Source organism: Rana temporaria, chromosome 9 (assembly GCF_905171775.1).
Source record: "Rana temporaria chromosome 9, aRanTem1.1, whole genome shotgun sequence".
NCBI lineage: Eukaryota > Metazoa > Chordata > Amphibia > Anura > Ranidae > Rana > Rana temporaria.
Genome location: NC_053497.1, coordinates 34,617,086 through 34,636,891, shown reverse-complemented (window position 1 = coordinate 34,636,891; position 19,806 = coordinate 34,617,086). Strand labels below are relative to the sequence as shown.

At 45.1% G+C, this 19,806-nt stretch overlaps 1 protein-coding gene across 1 annotated transcript in view; it reads left to right on the top strand.

Moving 5' to 3' along the window:
• Positions 1 to 19,806, top strand: part of LTBP4 (latent transforming growth factor beta binding protein 4) — a 272,071-nt gene that overhangs the window by 102,038 nt on the left and 150,227 nt on the right. The window contains exon 5 of the mRNA XM_040323145.1: positions 4,906 to 5,067. Within this exon, the coding sequence (XP_040179079.1) occupies positions 4,906 to 5,067 (162 nt within the window). The remainder of the gene's footprint in view (positions 1 to 4,905; positions 5,068 to 19,806) is intronic.

Sequence of the window (19,806 nt, the reverse complement as noted above, 5' to 3'; positions counted from 1 at the left end):
AGCAATGTCCCTCTGTCCCTCATTCTCCTCATTTGTCCCTCATTTTGGTCTGATCTATATAGATGTATATAAAATGCACTTTTTACCTATCAAAAAGTGTTTCCCAGCACTAAACTTTCATCTGATTTCTAAATTGCTGCATTTGTAAAAATTCCAAAACCCAATATAAAGAAATATATAAAGAAATAGTAGTGGTAAAAAAAGCACTTGTGGGTTTAACCAATCTTATTTTTTTGTACAATTCTCCTTTAAGGGGGCGTGGCAAGGGGTGTGTCCTATACCTGCATACTTTTGCTGATAGGTGTCCCTCATTACCATCTCAGAAAGTTGGGAGGTATGTATTAGAGCTACACAATTCTGGATAAACTGAGAATAAAAATAGAGATTACGATTCTGAAGTAAACCCCGGCCGATTTTTGCAGTTTTTCAATTATTAAGTTATAACAGATCATCGCAATGCAATACATATATATATATATATATATATATATATATATATATATATATATATATATATATATATATCCCCCAAAAACGAGGCCTGCAAATACCTTTTTTAGGATGGTTTCGTTCTCTGCATTTCCGGGTATCTCAAGCTCCATTCGTACTGCTGTTATGTGATTCAAATTATGACGTCACTTCCGCCCTTACTGTGTCCCTGTCCGTAATCTCGCGCATGCGCCATTGCGCCGTAACCATTCGTTGCTGTGTCTGCGGCTGCTGTTTTCTTTCACTCCCCTTTTGTGACGTCTTCTTTAGTCACACGGGGGAGTATCAGGAAGAGTGGAAGGAGCTAAACACAGCAAGACTTCTCCTCTGTGCCGGACAGAGGGAAAGTTCTCACAGACTGCATTCCGGCAAGCTTTAAATGCCGGTTTAGAGGGGTTAATGTGCGCAGGCGCGGTGGCGTCATGCAAATGATCAGCTGCCTGTGTTATGGGCTATTTTAAGACAATGTTGTGTCCGAGGGTTTACATTACAACCATTTTAAATGACTGGCATATTATTGAAAAAACGTAACCATAAGGGTCCCATGGGCTTGAGCCCAGTCAAGCCCAATGGTAAGTCCAGCCGTGTGTGCACCCAGCTTTACATGATTGGACATGCAAACACATGTTTGTATCTTTGAAAGTTTGCAACTTAAACGTTCATATGTAGGGGACATGCTGTATAGTAAAAAGCTGCTTCCAAGTTTTAAAAAAGATCCTCAATTTTCAAGACATACCTGTAGACCTTGTGCAGTCTCTACTGAGCCTGTCCATAAAACTTCTAAAATGTGCACTGTGCATGCATAGGTTCTGAATGGGCTAAAACACTTGTACCTCTGCTGATGGAACCATTTGTTCAACGGACGCATTACTGCTGTAGTGGTCTTCCCGACCTTTTGAGGGTCTGATGGTGACCCCCAGAGTCAGGAAGAGATGACATTCCTCCTCAGGGTGCAGGTAGGATGACCACGTGTCCCTGACTGCCCGGGACAGTCCCGCATTTTACAGGTCTGTCCTGGGCACCATCATTCCAGGACAATACAGTCCCAGAATGAAACTGACTCAGCTTCCCCCCCGGCCAATCTGATGCCCCAAAAATGGCCGCCCCATCACCGCTTTACTCACTGACAGTACTTGCCCTGGCCAGAAATGCCTGGAGGAGCACAATCCCCGTTCCCTGCTTGCAATTGGGGAAATCATAAATTCCGCCTCTTGTGTCCAATCACTGTGCTGTGATTCGTTATAGCACAAGCTGATTTTTGTGAAGGGGGGTGTCCCTGAATGGTAGTTTGGAAATGTGGTCACCCTAGGTGCAGGTTACTAGGCATTAGGGTGACCACATTACCAAACTACAATTCAGGGACACCTCCTTCCCAAAAATCAGATTGTGCTATAACGAATCACAGCACAGTGATTGGACACAAGAGGTGGAATTTATGATTTCTCCAATCACAAACAGGGGGTGGGGATTGTGCTCCTTCAGGCATTCCCGGCCAGGACAAGTACTGTCAGTGAGTAAAGCGGTGATGTGGCAGCCTTTTTTGGGGGCATCAGATTGGCCCGTGGGTTGGCTGTTTTTAGTTTCATTCCGGGACACTGTATTGTCCTGGAATGAAGGTGCCGGGGACAGACCTGCAAAATGCGGGACTGTCCCTGGCAATCCGGGACACATGGTCACCCTACTAGGCATGGTGGTTGTAGTACAAGATAGAAAGATGGGCGCCAGTAACAGGGGAGAGAGGGTTAGGGCACAGGACACCCTTAGCAAATGTAATAGCAACTTGGCAGACAGAAATACAGAAAAGAGGCCTTTAAGCTGAATGCAGCGATCTGTATCTTGTAACAGCTGCTGTCTCCTATGGCAACAACTTCACTCTTAGTCTCTCACTGTCTTCAAGCTTAGCTCCCAGCTACCTTCTGGACTTCTCAAGCTTCACTCACAGTTACCCGCTGTAAGCTTCAAGCTCAGCTCTCATTTAGTGCTGGAAAACACATTTGATAGATAAAAAGTGCATTTTATATACATCTATATAGATCAGACCAAAATAAGGGACAAATGAGGAGGAAAGAGGGACAGAGGGACATTGCTGCAAATCAGGGACAGTTGGGAGCTATGTCCTAGGGACTGTACTATGCCTATAGTCTCAGACCATGACAATGTGATAATGACATTGTTGAAAAGGGGTGGCGCATGGATGACCCTAAAATGATGCCCCCCCCCTGAAAAAAGATTTTTTTTTTTTTAATTCTCATCTGTATGGACAAGCAAAAGGAATTGGGTTTTATGTATCTTGATTTTGCATGATGTCATATATTGTTCTTATTTTTTTATTGATGTTAAAATGAAATACAATTTACTATTTATACTGATATACCTGGTCTGCCTATTAAAGATCCTCACAGGGTTTAGGCTGCATTCACACCTGAGTGTTTTGTCGCCTGAAGCATGAAGCTCCAAAACGCTAGAGGGGAAAAAATACATTATTCTCTATGGAGATGGTTCACATCTCCACTCCAAAACGCCTGAAGCCGAACGCCTGAAGCTCAAACAAGTTTGCGCTAATCGGGCAGATTTGGGCGTTTTAGAATGTTTGTATTCCCATAGAAAGTAATGGAAACGCTCGATTCAAGCGTCTAGCGCGACAACGAGCGTTTCTACGGGTGTTTTGTCGCTTTAATCTGTTCTGTGAAATAGAACATTTCACCCAGGCAGAAGATAAAAAAATCTACAAACGTAGCAACAAGTGATGAAAGAGATGATCGTTTTTCCTATTGGCTAAAATAAAAAACGTCGAAGTTCAAAAATGTCGGACAACACTGTATGCAAACGCGCAAATACGTGTGAATACGCGCGACAAAACGTCGAAAAAACGACCAAAAACGCTACGCTCAGGTGTGAATGCAGCCTTACTGTGCCTGGAGCACTAGGCTTTTGTTCATGTAGTCTCTTATAACGACCAATCATATAGAAGTTTACTGTTGTCAGGTAAGTGAAGAACTCCAAATAGGTGTTGGAAGTTACTGCACTTTGCTTTTTGCTGTTTTACTGAGTGTGATTGATAAGAGCTTCATACCCAGGGACACACCCAGCATTGTTATAGCAATTAGCTGTATGTCAATCTATATATATAAAACTCAACGTGTGTATGTATGTATGTATGTTCCAGCATCACGTACAAACGGCTAAACATATTAACATGAAACTTGGCACACATGTTACTTATATGTCAGCAACAAACATAGGATAGGTGGTTTAACCCTTACCCACCCCCATTTGCCATGGTCGGGGTTTTCCTTTAAAGTCCCATTCAACTCTATGGGAAATACATGTTACTTCATAACTTCCAAACGGCTGTAGATATTTCGATAACACTTGGTCACATGTTACTTATATGTCCACTTAAACTATAGGATAGTTAATTTATCCCTTAACTACCCCCATTTGTGAGGGTCTGGGTTTTTGTTTAAAGTCCCATGCAAAGCAATGGGAAATGTATGTTCCCACATAACTTCTGTACGCCTGGAGATATTTCAATAATACCTGGTACACATATTACTTATATGCCAAATAAAAATATATGACAGTTAAATTAACCCTTACCTACACCCTTATATAAAAGATGGGTATATTTATATTACTATGATTTTCCTCCCCAAAAGGTTAAGATAGGAAGACCGGGCAACGCCGGGTATTCAGCTAGTTTATCAATAAATCCAGCTTATGGTAGATGGGTATCTCTTTGTGTGGTGCAGGTGCAGGCTGCATTGTTAACTGTCATTTCTGTCCTGCTATTGCGTCCTCCTCTGTCTTGTTACCTCAATTATTCTCTGTATCCTGACTGTATATAAATATTTGGAGCAGGGAGTGAACGGGGTTAAAGTGAGCCCTACTAATGGCTGACGGTATACCCTTGTAAACATTGTTGTTGGATCACTGCCCAGTGACTGTTTTTAATTAGTTGATCCACATTTCATATTGTAGCCAGCATGCTGTGTAACCGTTCTTGCTTCATGTCACTCCCCTCATCCGTCCTCTCTCTCACTCTCCCTCTTCTTTTTTTTTTTTTTTTAATCTCTAACTTTCTTTGCTGTAGTACAGTGAGAGTATCATTCAGTCCAGCTCTGTGCTCTCCTGTGTGAGGGGATTCTAACAACACCAGACCCCATAGGAGTAGCAAGCCCCTCAATTTTCCCCCTCTTCTTTCCCTCCCTTTCTCCCTTTACTTGAGAAGCAAGAGCAAAGTAGACAATCCGCAAAAACGTACACAGCACCAAAGAAGAAAAAAACGAAACCCACTCCCTGAGGCTCCCCCCAAGAGCTAGCAATCTATCGGGGCCTCTGGGAGTGAGAGCTCAAAAATGGATAGAAGGCTGATTTTTCTTTCTGTTTCTCTCTGCTGCTTGGGGTGGATGCCAGCCTCTGGACAGGTGGAGAAGGTCAGAGTCATGTTCACACCTATGATCTGCCGCGTGCACTGCGTGGGGGACCGCTGCAGGAACCAGTGCGAAAAAGGGAACATGACCACGGTCTACAGCGACGAGGTCGCCAAGAACAATGGGGAGAACGGATTTCGAGCCTGTGAGTATGACTTCATTCTCTCGTGTCACGGCATGGAAAATCTTGTACAGAAAACATGCACGGAAATCATCTTTGTCATTCATGGCAATGTGTAGTAGCTTAGCACCTCCTTGCATGTTTTTTACAAGACATCCCAGCTGTGATTGCATTGTGATTTTGATATTGCTTAACAAAGTCTATAATGTGAAAAAAGTAAAATGTTCTCAGATGCTATAGAGAGTATTGTCTAATTTGTGCGGCATATAGATTGGGAAGATACAAAGAGTGGGATATTACAATTTACTGTACGCCAAGTTGCTTTTTGTACACAGCTCATGTCTTAGCAGTACTTGAAAAGTTCATAGACTAGATGTCTGAGCTAATCCTAAAGGAGCCTAAAAACTATCCATGTATTCCTAAAACATGAGCTGTGTATAAAAAGCAGCTTGGCATGTAAATTATCCTATCCCACCCATTGGCGATTGATCAAACTTTGCAACTGACGCCAGGAGCAGGCAACCTTGGTAGGGTGGAGATCTGCTTTAAATACCGAACTGTGCAACGCCGAATAGGGCAGCTTATAAATTGGCTCCTGAAAAGTACTGGGGACCAGGGTCAATGTAATGTTCTCACGGTGTGCAGAGGTCTCCAAACTTTCCAAACAGAGGGCAAGTTTACTGTGCTTCAGATTTGGGGGGGCCAGACTGTGGCCAGTGTGAGTAGAAAATGCCCTGGGAGTAATCAATGCCCCATTATTGGTATCAGTAGGAGAAATAGTGCCCCATTGTTAGCATCAGTGGGGGGGATAGTGCCTTTTATCAATGTCAGTAATAGTGCCGCAAGGGCCGAATAGAGGCAAGCAAAGGGCTGCATCTGTCCCCATTTTGGAGACCACTGGTAATAACACACCCATTGTTGGTATCAGGGTAAGGAATGGTGCCCCATCATTGGCATCATTGGGAGCAATAGTGCCCCATTGTTAGTGTGAGTGGAGGGGGGGGGTGCCTTTTATCAATATCAGTAATAGTGCCGCAAGGGCCGGATAGAGGCAAGCAAAGGGCTGCATCTGTCCCCATTTTGGAGACCACTGGTAATAACACACTCTCTATTGATATTTGTCCAATGTGCTAAACTGTTACCTGTCCTCGAGTTACATGAAAAGTACACATTTATGTCTGATCCTCAGGCCTAGGCTAAAGCCGCGTACACACCACCGTTTTTAATGTCATGGAAAAAAACGTTTTTCTTGACGTGATTCTTGTCAAGCCTGCCTTTCATACACACGATCGTGAAAAAAAAAAATGCTTGCGCAAAGTGCGGTGACGTACACCATGTACGACGGCACTATAAAGGGGAAGTTACATTCGATTGGCGACACCCTTTGGGCTAATTATGCAAATTTCCCTTCTCATAACCTGATTCTGAGCATGCATGTTTTTTTCCCCATCGTTAAAGCCTACACACGACCGTTTTTCACAACGTGAATAGAGCAGGTTCTAATTTTTTTAATGCCCATTTTTCACGTCGAGAAAAATGCTCTGGAGCCCACACACGGTTGTTTTTAATGATCAATTTAACATTTTTTATTTTTCTCGTCATGAAAAACGGTCGTGTGTACGCAGCATTACATCTATACAGGTCCCTATTTGTACCTCTCTGCTGGTTCCTCTTAGGCCCCGTACACACGACCGAGCTTCTCGGCAGAATTCAGCCAGAAACTCGATCGGAGCTGAATTCTGCCGAGAAACCCGGCCATGTGTACACTTTCGGCCGAGGAAGCCGACGAGTTCCTCGTCGAGCCAAATAGAGAACATGTTCTCTATTTCCTCGTTGTTCAATGAGGAAAGTTGGCTCGCCGAGATCCTCGGTGGCTTCACACAGAACTCGACGAGCAAAACGATGAGTTTTGCCCGTCGAGTTCCTCGGACGTGTGTACGGGGCCTCAGTCCTACAACTGTACAGGTTGGTCTTCTGTGTATGTAATGCCAAGGGGGAACTAACACTATCTAGAGGAGAATATACTGTAGGCTAATGGTGAAGCACCTACTGTAAGCTAGCCAAAAGAGAGATGTGACCGTTCAGAAAAGTACCTTCAGAACCTTAGAGGACCCTTTCTTTGTGCATCAGGAAAAGCTACAATTCAGTTAATCTCTGTGGTTTCCTAATTTCTGCCCGCGAGACGATGTGTAGAGTATTGGACTGTTTCTTTTCATATCTGCCTTGTCGGAAGAGCTTAAGAGAATGTCCGACAAACCAAACCCACCAGATCCCTTGTGATACTGGTTTCCTGATATCTGAAGATTTTTTTAAATTTGACATACTCAGTTTGTGTGTATTAAATGCTACTGTTCAGATCAACTGGTGCATGCTCCACCAAAATATTGCTACCGGTTCTTCCAGCTGCTTTGCTTACACTCTTAAATCTGGGCAACAACTTTCTTACACAAATTGGGAATGATGTCATTTCAATCCTATAGGGAATGGTACCAATGGCAGTTTCTACACAAACCCTTATGTATGTTGCAACAAGAAACCCTTTTTCATCCTCCACAAAATACCTAAAAAAGGTTAAGGTTTAGAGCAGGGTTTGTCAACAAGGGTTCCTCCAGAGATTGTTAGGGGTTCCTTGAGCAATGAGCAATTTCTGCCTTTCAGATAAGTTCCCACTCACACCATTGATCTTTTTAGCTATCTGTAAGGCCCCGTACACACGAGAGGATATCCGCTGGAAACGGTCCGCCGGACCGTTTCCTGCGGATAAATCCTCTGGCGGATTTGGATCTGATGGCTGTACACACCATCAGATCGAAATCCGCGCGGAATACATCCGCGGTGACGTGTCGTGCCGTCGCCGCGACGATGACGGGCCAAGTGCGCGACGCTGGAAGGTAAATACTTCCACGCATGCGTCGAATCATTACGACGCATGCGAGGGAGGGGAGTGGACGGACTGATCCGGTGAGTCTGTACAGACGACCGGATCAGTCCGCTGGACTGGATTCCAGCGGATAGATTTCTTAGCATGCTAAGAAATTTTTATCCGCTGGGAATCCGTCGGCTGGATTTTTATCCGCCGGGAAATGTGCGCTCGGACGTACACACGACCGGATCTATCTGCTGGAACTGATTCGCGGAGCAATCCCAGCGGATAGATCCGGTCATCTGTACGAGGCCTAAGGGGTATTTCGTCCCACTGACCACAAGTGTAGCGAGTATTCATCCCACTGGCCATCACAGTAAAGTATCATGAGATGCAGATATCGTAATTTTTAGCAGGGGTTCCCCGAGACCATTACGTTATGTTAACGGGTCCTCTGTATTGAGTAGGTTGAGAAAGGCTTGTTTAAAACAAAGAGGGTGGAGTTTTGCAGGTGCTCTGTTGCAGCACATTTAAAAAAGAAGTAAACCCGTCCTCATCGAGTTCCTTGTTAGGCTGTCGAGGAACTCGACAAGGCAAGTTTCTCCATTACCGTCAAGGAAATAGAGAACTTGCTCTCTTTTTGGCTCGTCGAGTTTCTCAACAGTTTCCTCAACGAAAATGTACACACGACCGGTTTCCTCTGCAAAAAAATATCTCCCATATCTTGCTGGTTTTTGCGAAGAAACTCGGTCGTGTGTACGAGGCCTCATTCTAGGCTTACTTATAGTTAGAAGTAGTCCACCAGGGTTTACAACCACTTTAAATGTAGAAAGTGTAGCTCTACAAAGACAGATCCAGTCTATCCTAGATTGGTACTGCAGGTCAATGCGTATGTATGGAGTAAAAGCCTTTGCAAGATTCTAAAACAGCCTTCCTCAACCTTTTCAACACAGGGGAACCCTTAAAATAACTTTCCAGTCTCAGGGAACCCCTGCTAATAATTACTATATGCAGGGGTCAAGTCCTGGGGAAAAAAGTATGGGAACTCCCACCCAAGATCCACTCCCCCCACCAAAAAAAAAAATGATACGCTCATATGCGTAATTACTAAACCGCAAGTTCTTTCTAAATCCCGCGATAGCTCGCGGCAGACCTCCGCAATGTCTCCTGGGAACAATGACAAAAGCTCCCAGGAGACATTGCGGCATCGAAGAAGTGACGGAATACCCGCACACTACCTGATGAATCCATATACAGGAAGCGGCCAGTAACATAAAGGATTACTAAGGTTCGCCTGCCCCTGACAGTGACTCGAGCTGGGCATCGCCGCTTAGTGAAGGATTGGCTCGGGCGTCTCGGCTGCTCTCAGCTGCTCTAGTCCTGCAAAGGGAACTGAGTTCCTGCTGTGAAAAAAGTGCAGGAACTCCGTTCCCACGCGTTTCCGCAGGACTTGAGCCCTGACTATATACAGCTCATGCTACATGAAAGCATACCTACCAACATTTTGAGATGGGAATGAGGGACACCTACTTGCAAACTTATGTAGGCATAGGACACGCCCCCCTGACACACCCTCTTAAAGGAGAATTAACCATAAAAAGGTTAAGTAATTCCACAGGGACTTTTTTTTTACCACTACTATTCCTTTATTTTAGCTTTTAAAATTTTCAAATGCAGCAATTTAGAATTTGGATGAAAGTTTTAGAACTGGGAAACACTTTTTGAAAAAGAAAAAGTGCATTTTATATACAACTATATAGATCAGACCAAAATGAGGGACAACTGAAGAGGAATAAGGGACAGAGGGACATTGCTCCAAATCAGGGACAGTCCCTCGAAATCAGGGACATTTAGGAGCTATGTTAAAGTGATGGTCAGTGAGAAGAATGCTCTTACATGTGTGTAGGGTGACCACGTGTCCCAGATTGCCCATTTTGCAGGTCTGTCCCAGGCACCTTCATTCCAGGACAATACAGTGTCCCGGAATCAAACTGACACAGCCACCCCCCTGGGCCAATCTGATATCCCCAAAAAAATCCTCCACATCACCGCTTTACTCACTGACAGTACTTGTCCTGGCCGGGAATGCCTGGAGGAGCACAATCACGCCCCCTGCTTGTGATTGGAGAAATCATAAATCTCGCCTTTTGTGTCCAATCACTGTGCTGTCATTCTTTACAGCACAAGCTGATTTTTGGGAAGGGAGGGTGTCCCTGCATGGTAGTTTGGAAATGTGGTCACCCTACATGTGTGGTCATTGGGAGGAATACCCCTCTTATAGATAACTAAAAAGATCATTGGGGTCAGTAGGAACTTATTTGTGAGGCAGAAACTGTCCCTTACTCAAGGAACTCTAATAAAATAGAATGGTTGGCGTCTGGTCAGTCTGAGAGGGGGTGGAGGGTTACATACCTCCCAACAAGCACGGATTCTGGGGGAATTTCACGCACTGACTGCATATTCCCGCAGTCCCGCAAAAGGGTTACATTTCCCGCACTGATGATCCGAGCTCTAGAACTGCAAGCAGGCCCCCCCCCGCTGCCCAGGGAGCGGAGCTGAATGGGCAGTACTGAAGGAGGAGGTGGGCGGAGCTGAAGGAGAAGGCGGGCGGAGCTGAAGGAGGAGCCGGACGGAGCTGAATGGGCAGTACTGAAGTGCTGAAGGAGGAGGCGGGCGGAGCTGAAGGAGAAGGCGGGCGGAGCTGAATGGGCAGTACTGAAGTACTGAAGGAGGAGGCAGGCGGAGCTGAAGGAGAAGGCGGGCGGAGCTGAAGGAGAAGGCGGGCGGAGCTGAAGGAGGAGGCGGAGTGGAGCTGATTCGGCAATACTGCCGGAGGAGGAACCGTAGCGGCGCGACGATGACTGATTGTGTCCACAGGCGATGAGAGGCATCCAACCCCTACCCCCGCTCATCACTTAAATTTGCGCCCCCCCCCCCCCGCTCAACTTCGACCCCCCCCGCTCAACAACTGTCCCGCAGTGGACTTTTTAAATGTTGGGAGGTATGGGGTTATGATGGTAGTTTTGGGTTTTAAGGGGAGGATGGAAGCCTCAAGATCTGAAGTTCATCAGCTCTGCTATGTCTAGTTGGTCCTGGAACTATCTAGGCATCATCAAACAGGAGGTCAAGTATTCACAGCTGAAGGAACTCCTAGCAATCTCTGGAGTAACCCCAGGTTTCCATGGGACCTTGTTTGAGAACGCTCTTCTAGATTGTCATTTGCATCTATTGCAACACATTAAAGTTCTGGATGTTGCATCACAGTGAAGTTCATGCACAGAGCAGGTTGGGCCAGAGGTTATTGTACAGGATGGCTGTTTTTTTCCAAGCTAGACTCTTATTCCTGACGTATGTCCTTACTAGAGGTCTGCAGAACCTCATTCATATGAAATACTGTCTTTAGAAGTTACAAAAATCACAAATTATACTCCACGCGCTATTAAGCATAACAGGCCACATCTGTGCACATGACCTAACTTTCTTAAAGCCGTTAAAGCAACATTATTTATGAACTGATATACAGAGCTGATTCAATAAAATGTTTGGGCTCAAGTGGAGGAGTGGAGGCTTTAGCGATTTTTTTCTGTTTTAAAGGTGGCTGATTGAAGCCAATCGTAGGCAACCATGGGGAGGTAGAGATCTGCTTTAAGTACTGTGAAGCACATTAAGACCTATCATGTTTGGGTAGTGATTCTAAACAGGGAAGAAAGGAATATAAACCTAGAAACAGAGAAACGTGTGCAGGTCATAGTTTTCGGCAAAGACAAACCAATGAGCTCAACCGCCTCTTTTCATCAATCCAGAATGCCTAAGGCCCCTTTCACACTCGGGCGTTTTTCGAGCGTTATTCGAGCGTTATTCGAGCATTATTCGAGCGAAGCCTCATCTGCAATCCCAATGTGAAAGCCCGAGTGCTTTCAGAGCCCTTTCACACTGCCAGAGCCGGAAAAACGCTGGTAAAGCACTGCTAAGCACCGCATGTGTATGAAAATGTATGAAAATAGAATAGTGTGCAGAGGGTTAATAGATAATACATCATTCAGTACAAAGCCTGACTTACTTTTACCCACTTTTAACTGGAAAAGACAGCACTGATGAAAGACAGCGTGGTCTAATTACACTCAGGAACAGCCCATAATAAACAGCACTCTTTCAGGAATGTGGAGTATAATGGCAAAGCATGATTTTAGTTTAGTCTGAATACAATCAGATCTCTTAAGGTGAAATTCCAGCATAAACTATGCTGCTTTAACATCGCGACAGCTATTATTTTGCAATGCAGATATTATTAAGCAAATGAAACAATAAACTGATATACGGTAAGCTACTCAAGGAGGTCCCATTTGTCACTGATATCTCTAGTCTTGAATCTACCCTCTCCTTCCCTTCTTACACCAAGTTCCATTGGTAGAAAAATAATTTACCAGCACCAATGATATATTACTAATCAGCAAGATATAGCATCATGTCAAGTATTTCTTTTGGTAGACTCTAAAGGTCGTTCAACAAATCTTACAGATCTAGCCACCGGTTCCAGAGACACCTACATATCCACATCAAACTAAGATGTATAGTAGTTCCCATGAAGAGCAGAAGAGGAACATCCTAAATGGATTGGGGAACAGTCTATTTTGAGGTGGGGGAATTTTGTTTGGCTAGGATGAATCCATTACAATCTTATCTAAGAAGGCGTAGCCAGGGAAATGCCTACAGCATAGCTCCCACCCAGTGGCGTAGCGTGGGGGGTGCAAGGGGGACCACCGCCCCAGGCGCAAAATTTAGAGGGGCACTGTCACGAGTGTGGAGAGGAGGAAGCACCAACAACAGATGGGACATAGAAACATATGCATGATGTCACCACTTCAGGCTTTACCAGTCATTATCAAGCACGCTCTCCTCTTGCCTACAGCCACCGCTGTCTCCCACAGTGGATCATATGACCAGACTGGAGCTAGCTGAAAATAGGTAAGTCCATGGGTCAGGGGGCGCAAATTACTTGCCTCGCCCCAGGCGCTGACAACCCGCGCTACGCCACTGCTCCCACCTGTCCCTGATTTTAAGGGACTGTCCCTGATTTGGATCAATGTCCCTCTGCCCCTCATTCCTCCTCATTTGTCTATATAGTTGTATATAAAATGCACTTTTTATCTTTCAAAAAGTGTTTCCCAGTGCTAAACATATCATCCAATTTGTAAATTGCTGCATTTGTAAACTTCAAAAAACAATGGCCCAGATTCAAGAAGCAATTGCGACCGTGTAACCATAAGTTTTTAGGTTGCATTCTTGCGTGTGCCGCTAGGGGGCGCTCCCATTGTGATCAGCGTGTAGTATGCAAATTGCATACTACCAACTGATTCACAAATTTGCGCGGGCTCCGCGCAAGCCAGGTACGGATTTTCCGTACGGCAACTTTAGCGCAAGGCTGCCCTTTCTAATAGCAGGGGCAGCCAATGCTAAAGTATAGCCGCCGCTCCCGCGCCGTGAAATTTGAATTTCACGGCGTTTTCGTAAGTGATGCGTGAATGGCGCTGGACGCCATTCACGTTCACTTTGAAGCAAATTACGTCCTTGTGACGTCATTTGCCGCAATGCACGTCGGGAAAGTTTCCCGACGGAGCATGCGCTGTACGTTCGCAGCGGGAGCGCGCCTAATTTAAATGATTCCCGCCCCCGGCGGGATCATTTACATTGCGCGCGCTTACGCCGGGCAATTTTGCAGACGCGCCCTCCCAATTCACGGAGCTACTGCTCCGTGAATCGAGGGCAGCGCAAAATATTTGCGTGGGCGCAGGGCAAAATCGTTGCCCTGTGCCCGCGCAAATATAGCGCAATTCTACCTGAATCTGGGCCAATGTAAAGGAATAGTAGTGTTAAATTATAAAAAAAAGCTCTTGTGAGTTTAACTAAACTATTTTGGGGGGGGGGGGGTTAATTCTCCTTTAAGGGGCTGTGGCAGGGGGTGTGACCTTTTTCTACATACTTTTGCTAGTAGGTGTCCCTCATTCCCATCTCAAAAAGATGGGAGGTATGTCTACAGGCATACAAATATTCTATAATCCAGCCATTGCCAGATAGAGCAAACATTTAATAATGTCTATTGGTATCACAAAAATATTGTGTATTTGCAGTGAGCACATATTTTGAAGGTTAATTTTTGGCACATCCACAATTTTACAGACTTGCCATACTCCATTTTGGGGGGAAATTCTTTATTAATGAGATGTTCTGAAGCTTGCATTCGGGAAAAAAAAAGAAACAATATTATCATGGGCAGGACCATGTCATAAGCACTATTAACACGAATATGACCATTTTAGTTTACTTTCCAGAGTACAAAATACAAGTAACTGAATGTTTACAAGAAGAAGGAGTTCCTTTTAGCAGTGGTTTTCTAACATAAGTGGAAAATAATTCAGGGTAAAAGTGAGGTTGGCACCATGGAATTCAGCTCGCCATTATGTTCCATACACAAGAGATGGGGAAAAGGAAGGGGGGTGAGAGGGGGCATAGGATATGGGAAGGAAGGGCGTAAAGGGGTAGATGTTCTCTGAGCCAGCAGTCAGAGTAGAGAGGGCCAAGGAAGTAAAGGCGGATGGGGGGGGGGGGGTAATGGGAAGTATTAATGGGCATGTGGGGGTGAAGTGGTGTGAGTTAAAGCGGAGTTTCACCCAAAATTGGAACTTCCGCTTATCCCACTCCTCACCCCCTTACATGCCACATTTGGCATGTCATTTTTTTGGGGGGGGGAGTGGGGGCTTCAGGAGGAGTGGGACTTCCTGTCCCACTTCCTCCTTCCGGGTAGGCGATTAAGCTTAATCGCCTACAGGAAGGGGCTGCTGTAGGCGATCGCCTAGGACATGTCACAGGTCCTAGGTGATCTCCTGTCCAATCAGACGGCGCAGCACAGGGCCGCGCCGCTCGTGCATGCGCAGTGGGTGCCCGGCCGTGAAGCCGAAAGCTGTCACGGCCAGGTGCCCACAGTTGAAATGAGGACACCGGGGAGGGGGGGAGAGGAGCGGAGCCCCGGCCGGCGCGTCGCTGGAACGCTGGAGCAGGTAAGTGTCTGTTTATTAAAAGCCAGCAGCTACACTTTTTGTAGCTGCTGACTTTTAATAAACTTAAAAAATGGGTGGAAAACCCCTTTAAGTAGGGATAAAATTAATTATTCAGAGAATGGGGTATGGAGATCCAGATTGGATAAGCAAGGCAAAGGGTAGGGTTGGGTTCCTTTGGGCACATTGGATTGGAAGCGGACTGGAGTAAGGTTGTCCTGGGTATCAGAGTTTTGCCTTTTGCCTGAAAAGAGACATTTATAACATACATTGCGGAAAATAATTATTTGATCCCCTGCAGATTTTGTAAGTTTGCCCACTTACAAAGAAATGGAGGGTCTGTAATTGTTATCAAAGGTGTATTTTAAATGATAGAGACAGAATATCAATCAAAAATCCAGAAAAAACACATGATACAAATGTTATAAATTACTTTGCAGTTCGGTGAGTAAAATAAGTATTTGATCCCCAAGCAAAACATGACTAAGCACTGAACTAGTGTGAAATGCGTCGGCTGCTTCTTTTCCGGATTTTTTGGCTGTACTCTGTGATGCATTTCTATTTATTTTACCAATAAAGACAACTCAAGAAGTTCTTTTGGAGTGCAGTTGTCCATCCCTTTTGAGCCTAGGTTCACACTGCTGCGAATTCAAAATCGCGGTAAAATGCGCAATTTTACCGCGATTTTGCCGCGATTTCGGCCGCAATTTAATGTAAATCGCGACCCGAAATCGCAAAAAGTAGTACAGGAACTACTTTTTGAAATCGCAGATGCGGCGTCGCACTGATTAGGACAGTGCCATTGCCGGCAAATGCCGCCGATTTGAGATGCGATTTAACATGTCAAATCGCATCTCAAATCGTTCCAAATCGTACCCAGTGTGAACCAGGGCTAAAACTTTCACAATTTGCCTAGTGCATTGCCAGCACCCTTGGTTTCCTGAGAAGTTCCTAAATTGCATATTAGACCCACCTGGAGCGGTGACTCTCTTCCCATGACTTAGTAATTGGTGGAGTAAGCCTTGTTGGCAATCACAGAGGTAAGACATTTCTTGGAGTTGGTTACCAGGTTCGCACACATCTCAGGAGGGATTTTGGTCCACTCTTCTATATAGATCTTCTCTAAATCCTTAAGGTTTCTTGGCTGTCACTTTCTAACTCAAAGTTTCAGCTCCATCCATACATTTTCTATAGGATTGAGGTCTGGAGACTGGCTAGGCCACTGTATGACCTTAATGTGATTCTTCTTAAGCCACTCCTTTGTTGCCTTGGTGGTAAGTTCTCATTGGCATGCTGGAAGTCACATCCACGACCCATCTTCAGTGTTCGTTTCAACCACTAATTCATGTACCTTATCAAACAAGTATTATGTTTTTCCTCTCTCTTGACGAGCACTACACTACAACTAACACCATTGGGCCCCTCAACTGTACTATGGGGTATCTCGTCAATAGCTCTATAGCATGCAACAATACCAGAAGTGTCAAATAAATGAAGGGTCTTACAGAGGTTGCAGAACTGAAGTCAAGGGGAAGTAGGAGACCTGGACCACTGGAGAGGTGACTATACTGCATCTTCTTTTGGACAGGAACTTTATTGTCAGATGTTTAGGGTTATCACACTGCTCCGGAGCGGTTGCCATGTAGCACGGATGCAGCTCAGTGTACCTGCAATCTTTGGGCGGGTTACTCACACGTTCCCATAGGCTTTTATTAGAGTGGGCCTTTTTGGTGTGTTTTCTGAATTCACACCAAAAGTCCCGCATGCAGCGTCTTTGGTGTGCTTTCAGGAAACACACCAAAAACAAAACAAACTCTAATAGACATCTATGGGAAGCCGCAGGTAACATGCATGAAAACTCCGGGTACACCGTGCTGTGGGAAAACCACATGAGAGCAATGTTAAAGAGTCCTTAAAGGGATTTAATGGTTCATGTTTTTTCACTTACTGCATCCTATGCAGTAAGGTGAAAAAACATATTACGATTTCCGGCCCTCGAGCCCCCCGTTTTACTTGCCCGAGATTCTCTGCTCTTCATTGGATAGATTGATAGCAGCGCAGCCATTGGCTCGCGCTGCTGTCAATCAAATCCAATGACGCGGGGGGCGGGGCCGAGTCCTGTACTCGGCGCCTATGGAAGCCGAATGCAGGTCTCGGGAGCACGCCCACAAGGTAACCCCCTTGGGAGAGCGCTTCCCAGAGGGGGTTATCTGAGATGGGGAGGAGCCGAGAGAGCCGCCGAGGAACCCCAGACAACACAGTTTGGGGCCACTCTGTGCAAAATAAGCTGCACAGTGGAAGTAAGTATGAACCTTTACAACCCCTTTAATGTAATGATAAAGGGCATTACCACCTACAAGTTGGAAGCAGAGTCTGCTTATGTAATCAGCAAATATAGCTGCACTCATAATTATACATCATACACAGAAAGAAGATTTAAAAAAAATGAAACATACTGATAAAGTCTAAGTTAAAGTATAACTAAAGGCGAAACCTAAAAGGGAAATTCTCTAATGGGGACATTAGTTTTGGTGACACCCCAGTATTCTCTCGCTTTGGAGGGATTTCCTTGGCTGTGGGACAAGAAGTGAAGTGAAATCTCCCCAATAGGATAGCAACAACAAAAAAACTTACAGGGGCTATAACCCACCTTTACTCTATTCAAAATGAAAAAAAATGTTTTGTCTTTAGTTATACTTTAACCGGTTAACGCCCGCCGCATGTACATATACGTCCACAGAATGGCACGTACAGGCATATGGGCGTACATGTACGTCCCCGCCTTTCCGTGGGTCAGGGGTCCGATCGGGACCCCCCCCCCAGGTACATGCGGCGGTCGGTAACCCGTGGGCAGCGATCCGGGACGAGCGTGCGGCTATTCGTTTCTAGCCGCCCCCTCGCGATCGCTCCCCGGAGCTGAAGAACGGGGAGAGCCGTATGTAAACACGGCTTCACTGTGGCGGCTGCATCGATCGAGTGATCCCTTTTATAGGGAGACTCGATCGATGACGTCAGACCTACAGCCACACCCCCCTACAGTTGTAAACACACACTAGGTGAACCCTAACTCCTACAGCGCCCCCTGTGGTTAACTCCCAAACTGCAACTGTCATTTTCACAATAAACAATGCAATTTAAATGCATTTTTTGCTGTGAAAATGACAATGGTCCCAAAAATGTGTCAAAATTGTCCGAAGTGTCCGCCATAATGTCGCAGTCACGAAAAAAATCGCTGATCGCCGCCATTAGTAGTAAAAAAATAAAACTATCCCCTATTTTGTAAACGCTATCAATTTTGCGCAAACCAATCGATAAACGCTTATTGCCCATTCATTAGTGGTCAGTGACCAAGAATAACTTCCCCAAAACTTGTGTTCAGTGGAGCGTTACCTTGCAGAAGTCTGTGTCACAATCTACTTCCTCAACTCTGCCTCCATCAGCTGTCAGAACTATGTTGATTCGGCAGGAGATCACTTTATGGTTGCATAGATCTGGTGGCTTGGGCCAGAATAATTGTTTTAGCACTTGACTTGAACATGTTCTGATGTTTTTTTTCACAAGAAAAACATGTTCTGATGTTTAGATGGGACATCAGAACATTGGGACAGCCCTCAAGATTCAGGATAGTTGGGAGTATGCTTTCCACCTACTGAGCTTCACCATTGGCTCATCACTGGGATGGGTTACCTCAAAGTTCAGTAGTGGGGCTTAGTAGGTAGAAAGGGGCAGGTCTAGGTACTCCACCCGTTGATCCATGAACTATGGGCATATCAGAACACTGGAGCATTCCTTACACTGAGCATAGTAGGAAGTCATGTCAAGATGCCTGCTATGTGCATCACTGATTTAGATCTAGTATTTTACACTTATAATTTGCTTTAAATCAGCCCACATAAATAATAGCATTGAGCTGTAAAAAAAAAGTGAGTTTGTTCTAGCCTTGTCTACAAATTCCCCTCAAAGGCATCTGCCATCACAGCTTCTCAGTTAGCTCCATAGACCATAAAACCTGGAGCATGCTAATATGTCAAAATCTGCTTTCCGCTAGAAAGAGAGTGCTTAGTCAAGTTTCGCGTACAGACGATCGGACATTCCGACAACAAAACCGCGGATTTTTTTTCCGACGGATGTTGGCTCAAACTTGTCTTGCATACACACGGTCGCACAAATGTTGTCGGAAATTCTGAATGCCAAGAACTGGGTTATGTACAACACGTACAACGGCACTATTAAAGGGAAATTCAATACCAGTCGTGTTAGTAGAAGTTTGGTGAGAGACGATTCGCGCTTTTCAGCCTCGTGGTTTTCAGTCCGTTACAGCGTGACGAATGTGCTATCTCCGTTATGAACGGTAGTTTTACCAGACCGAGCGCTTCCATCTCATACTTAATTAAGAGCATGTGTGGAATTTTGTGCATCGTAATTGGCTACACACGATCGGAATTTACGAGAACGGATTTTGTTGTCGGAAAATTTGAGAACCAGCTCAAATTTTTGTTGTCGGAAATTCCAACAGCAAATGTCCGATAAAGCCTGCACACAGTTGGAATTTCCGACAACAAGCTCCCATCGAACATTTGTTGTCGGAAATTCCGAGCTTGTGTACGTGGCATTACTCGTTTATAAGTTAACCAACACCTAGGGCTGTCCACATTGCATCACTCTAGCATGAACGGGTCCTTCCTCATAAGGAAGACATTAAACCAACCCTTGCTTTGTTGTTGCCCCATCAATCATCAGATGTGTGGCATTGAAGGAGGAGGACCAAGGATTCATAAAAGAACACCTGGGGTTTTAAGGCTAACTAACTGGTGGCACATTACAGACAAGGAGGCCAAGTACAGAATT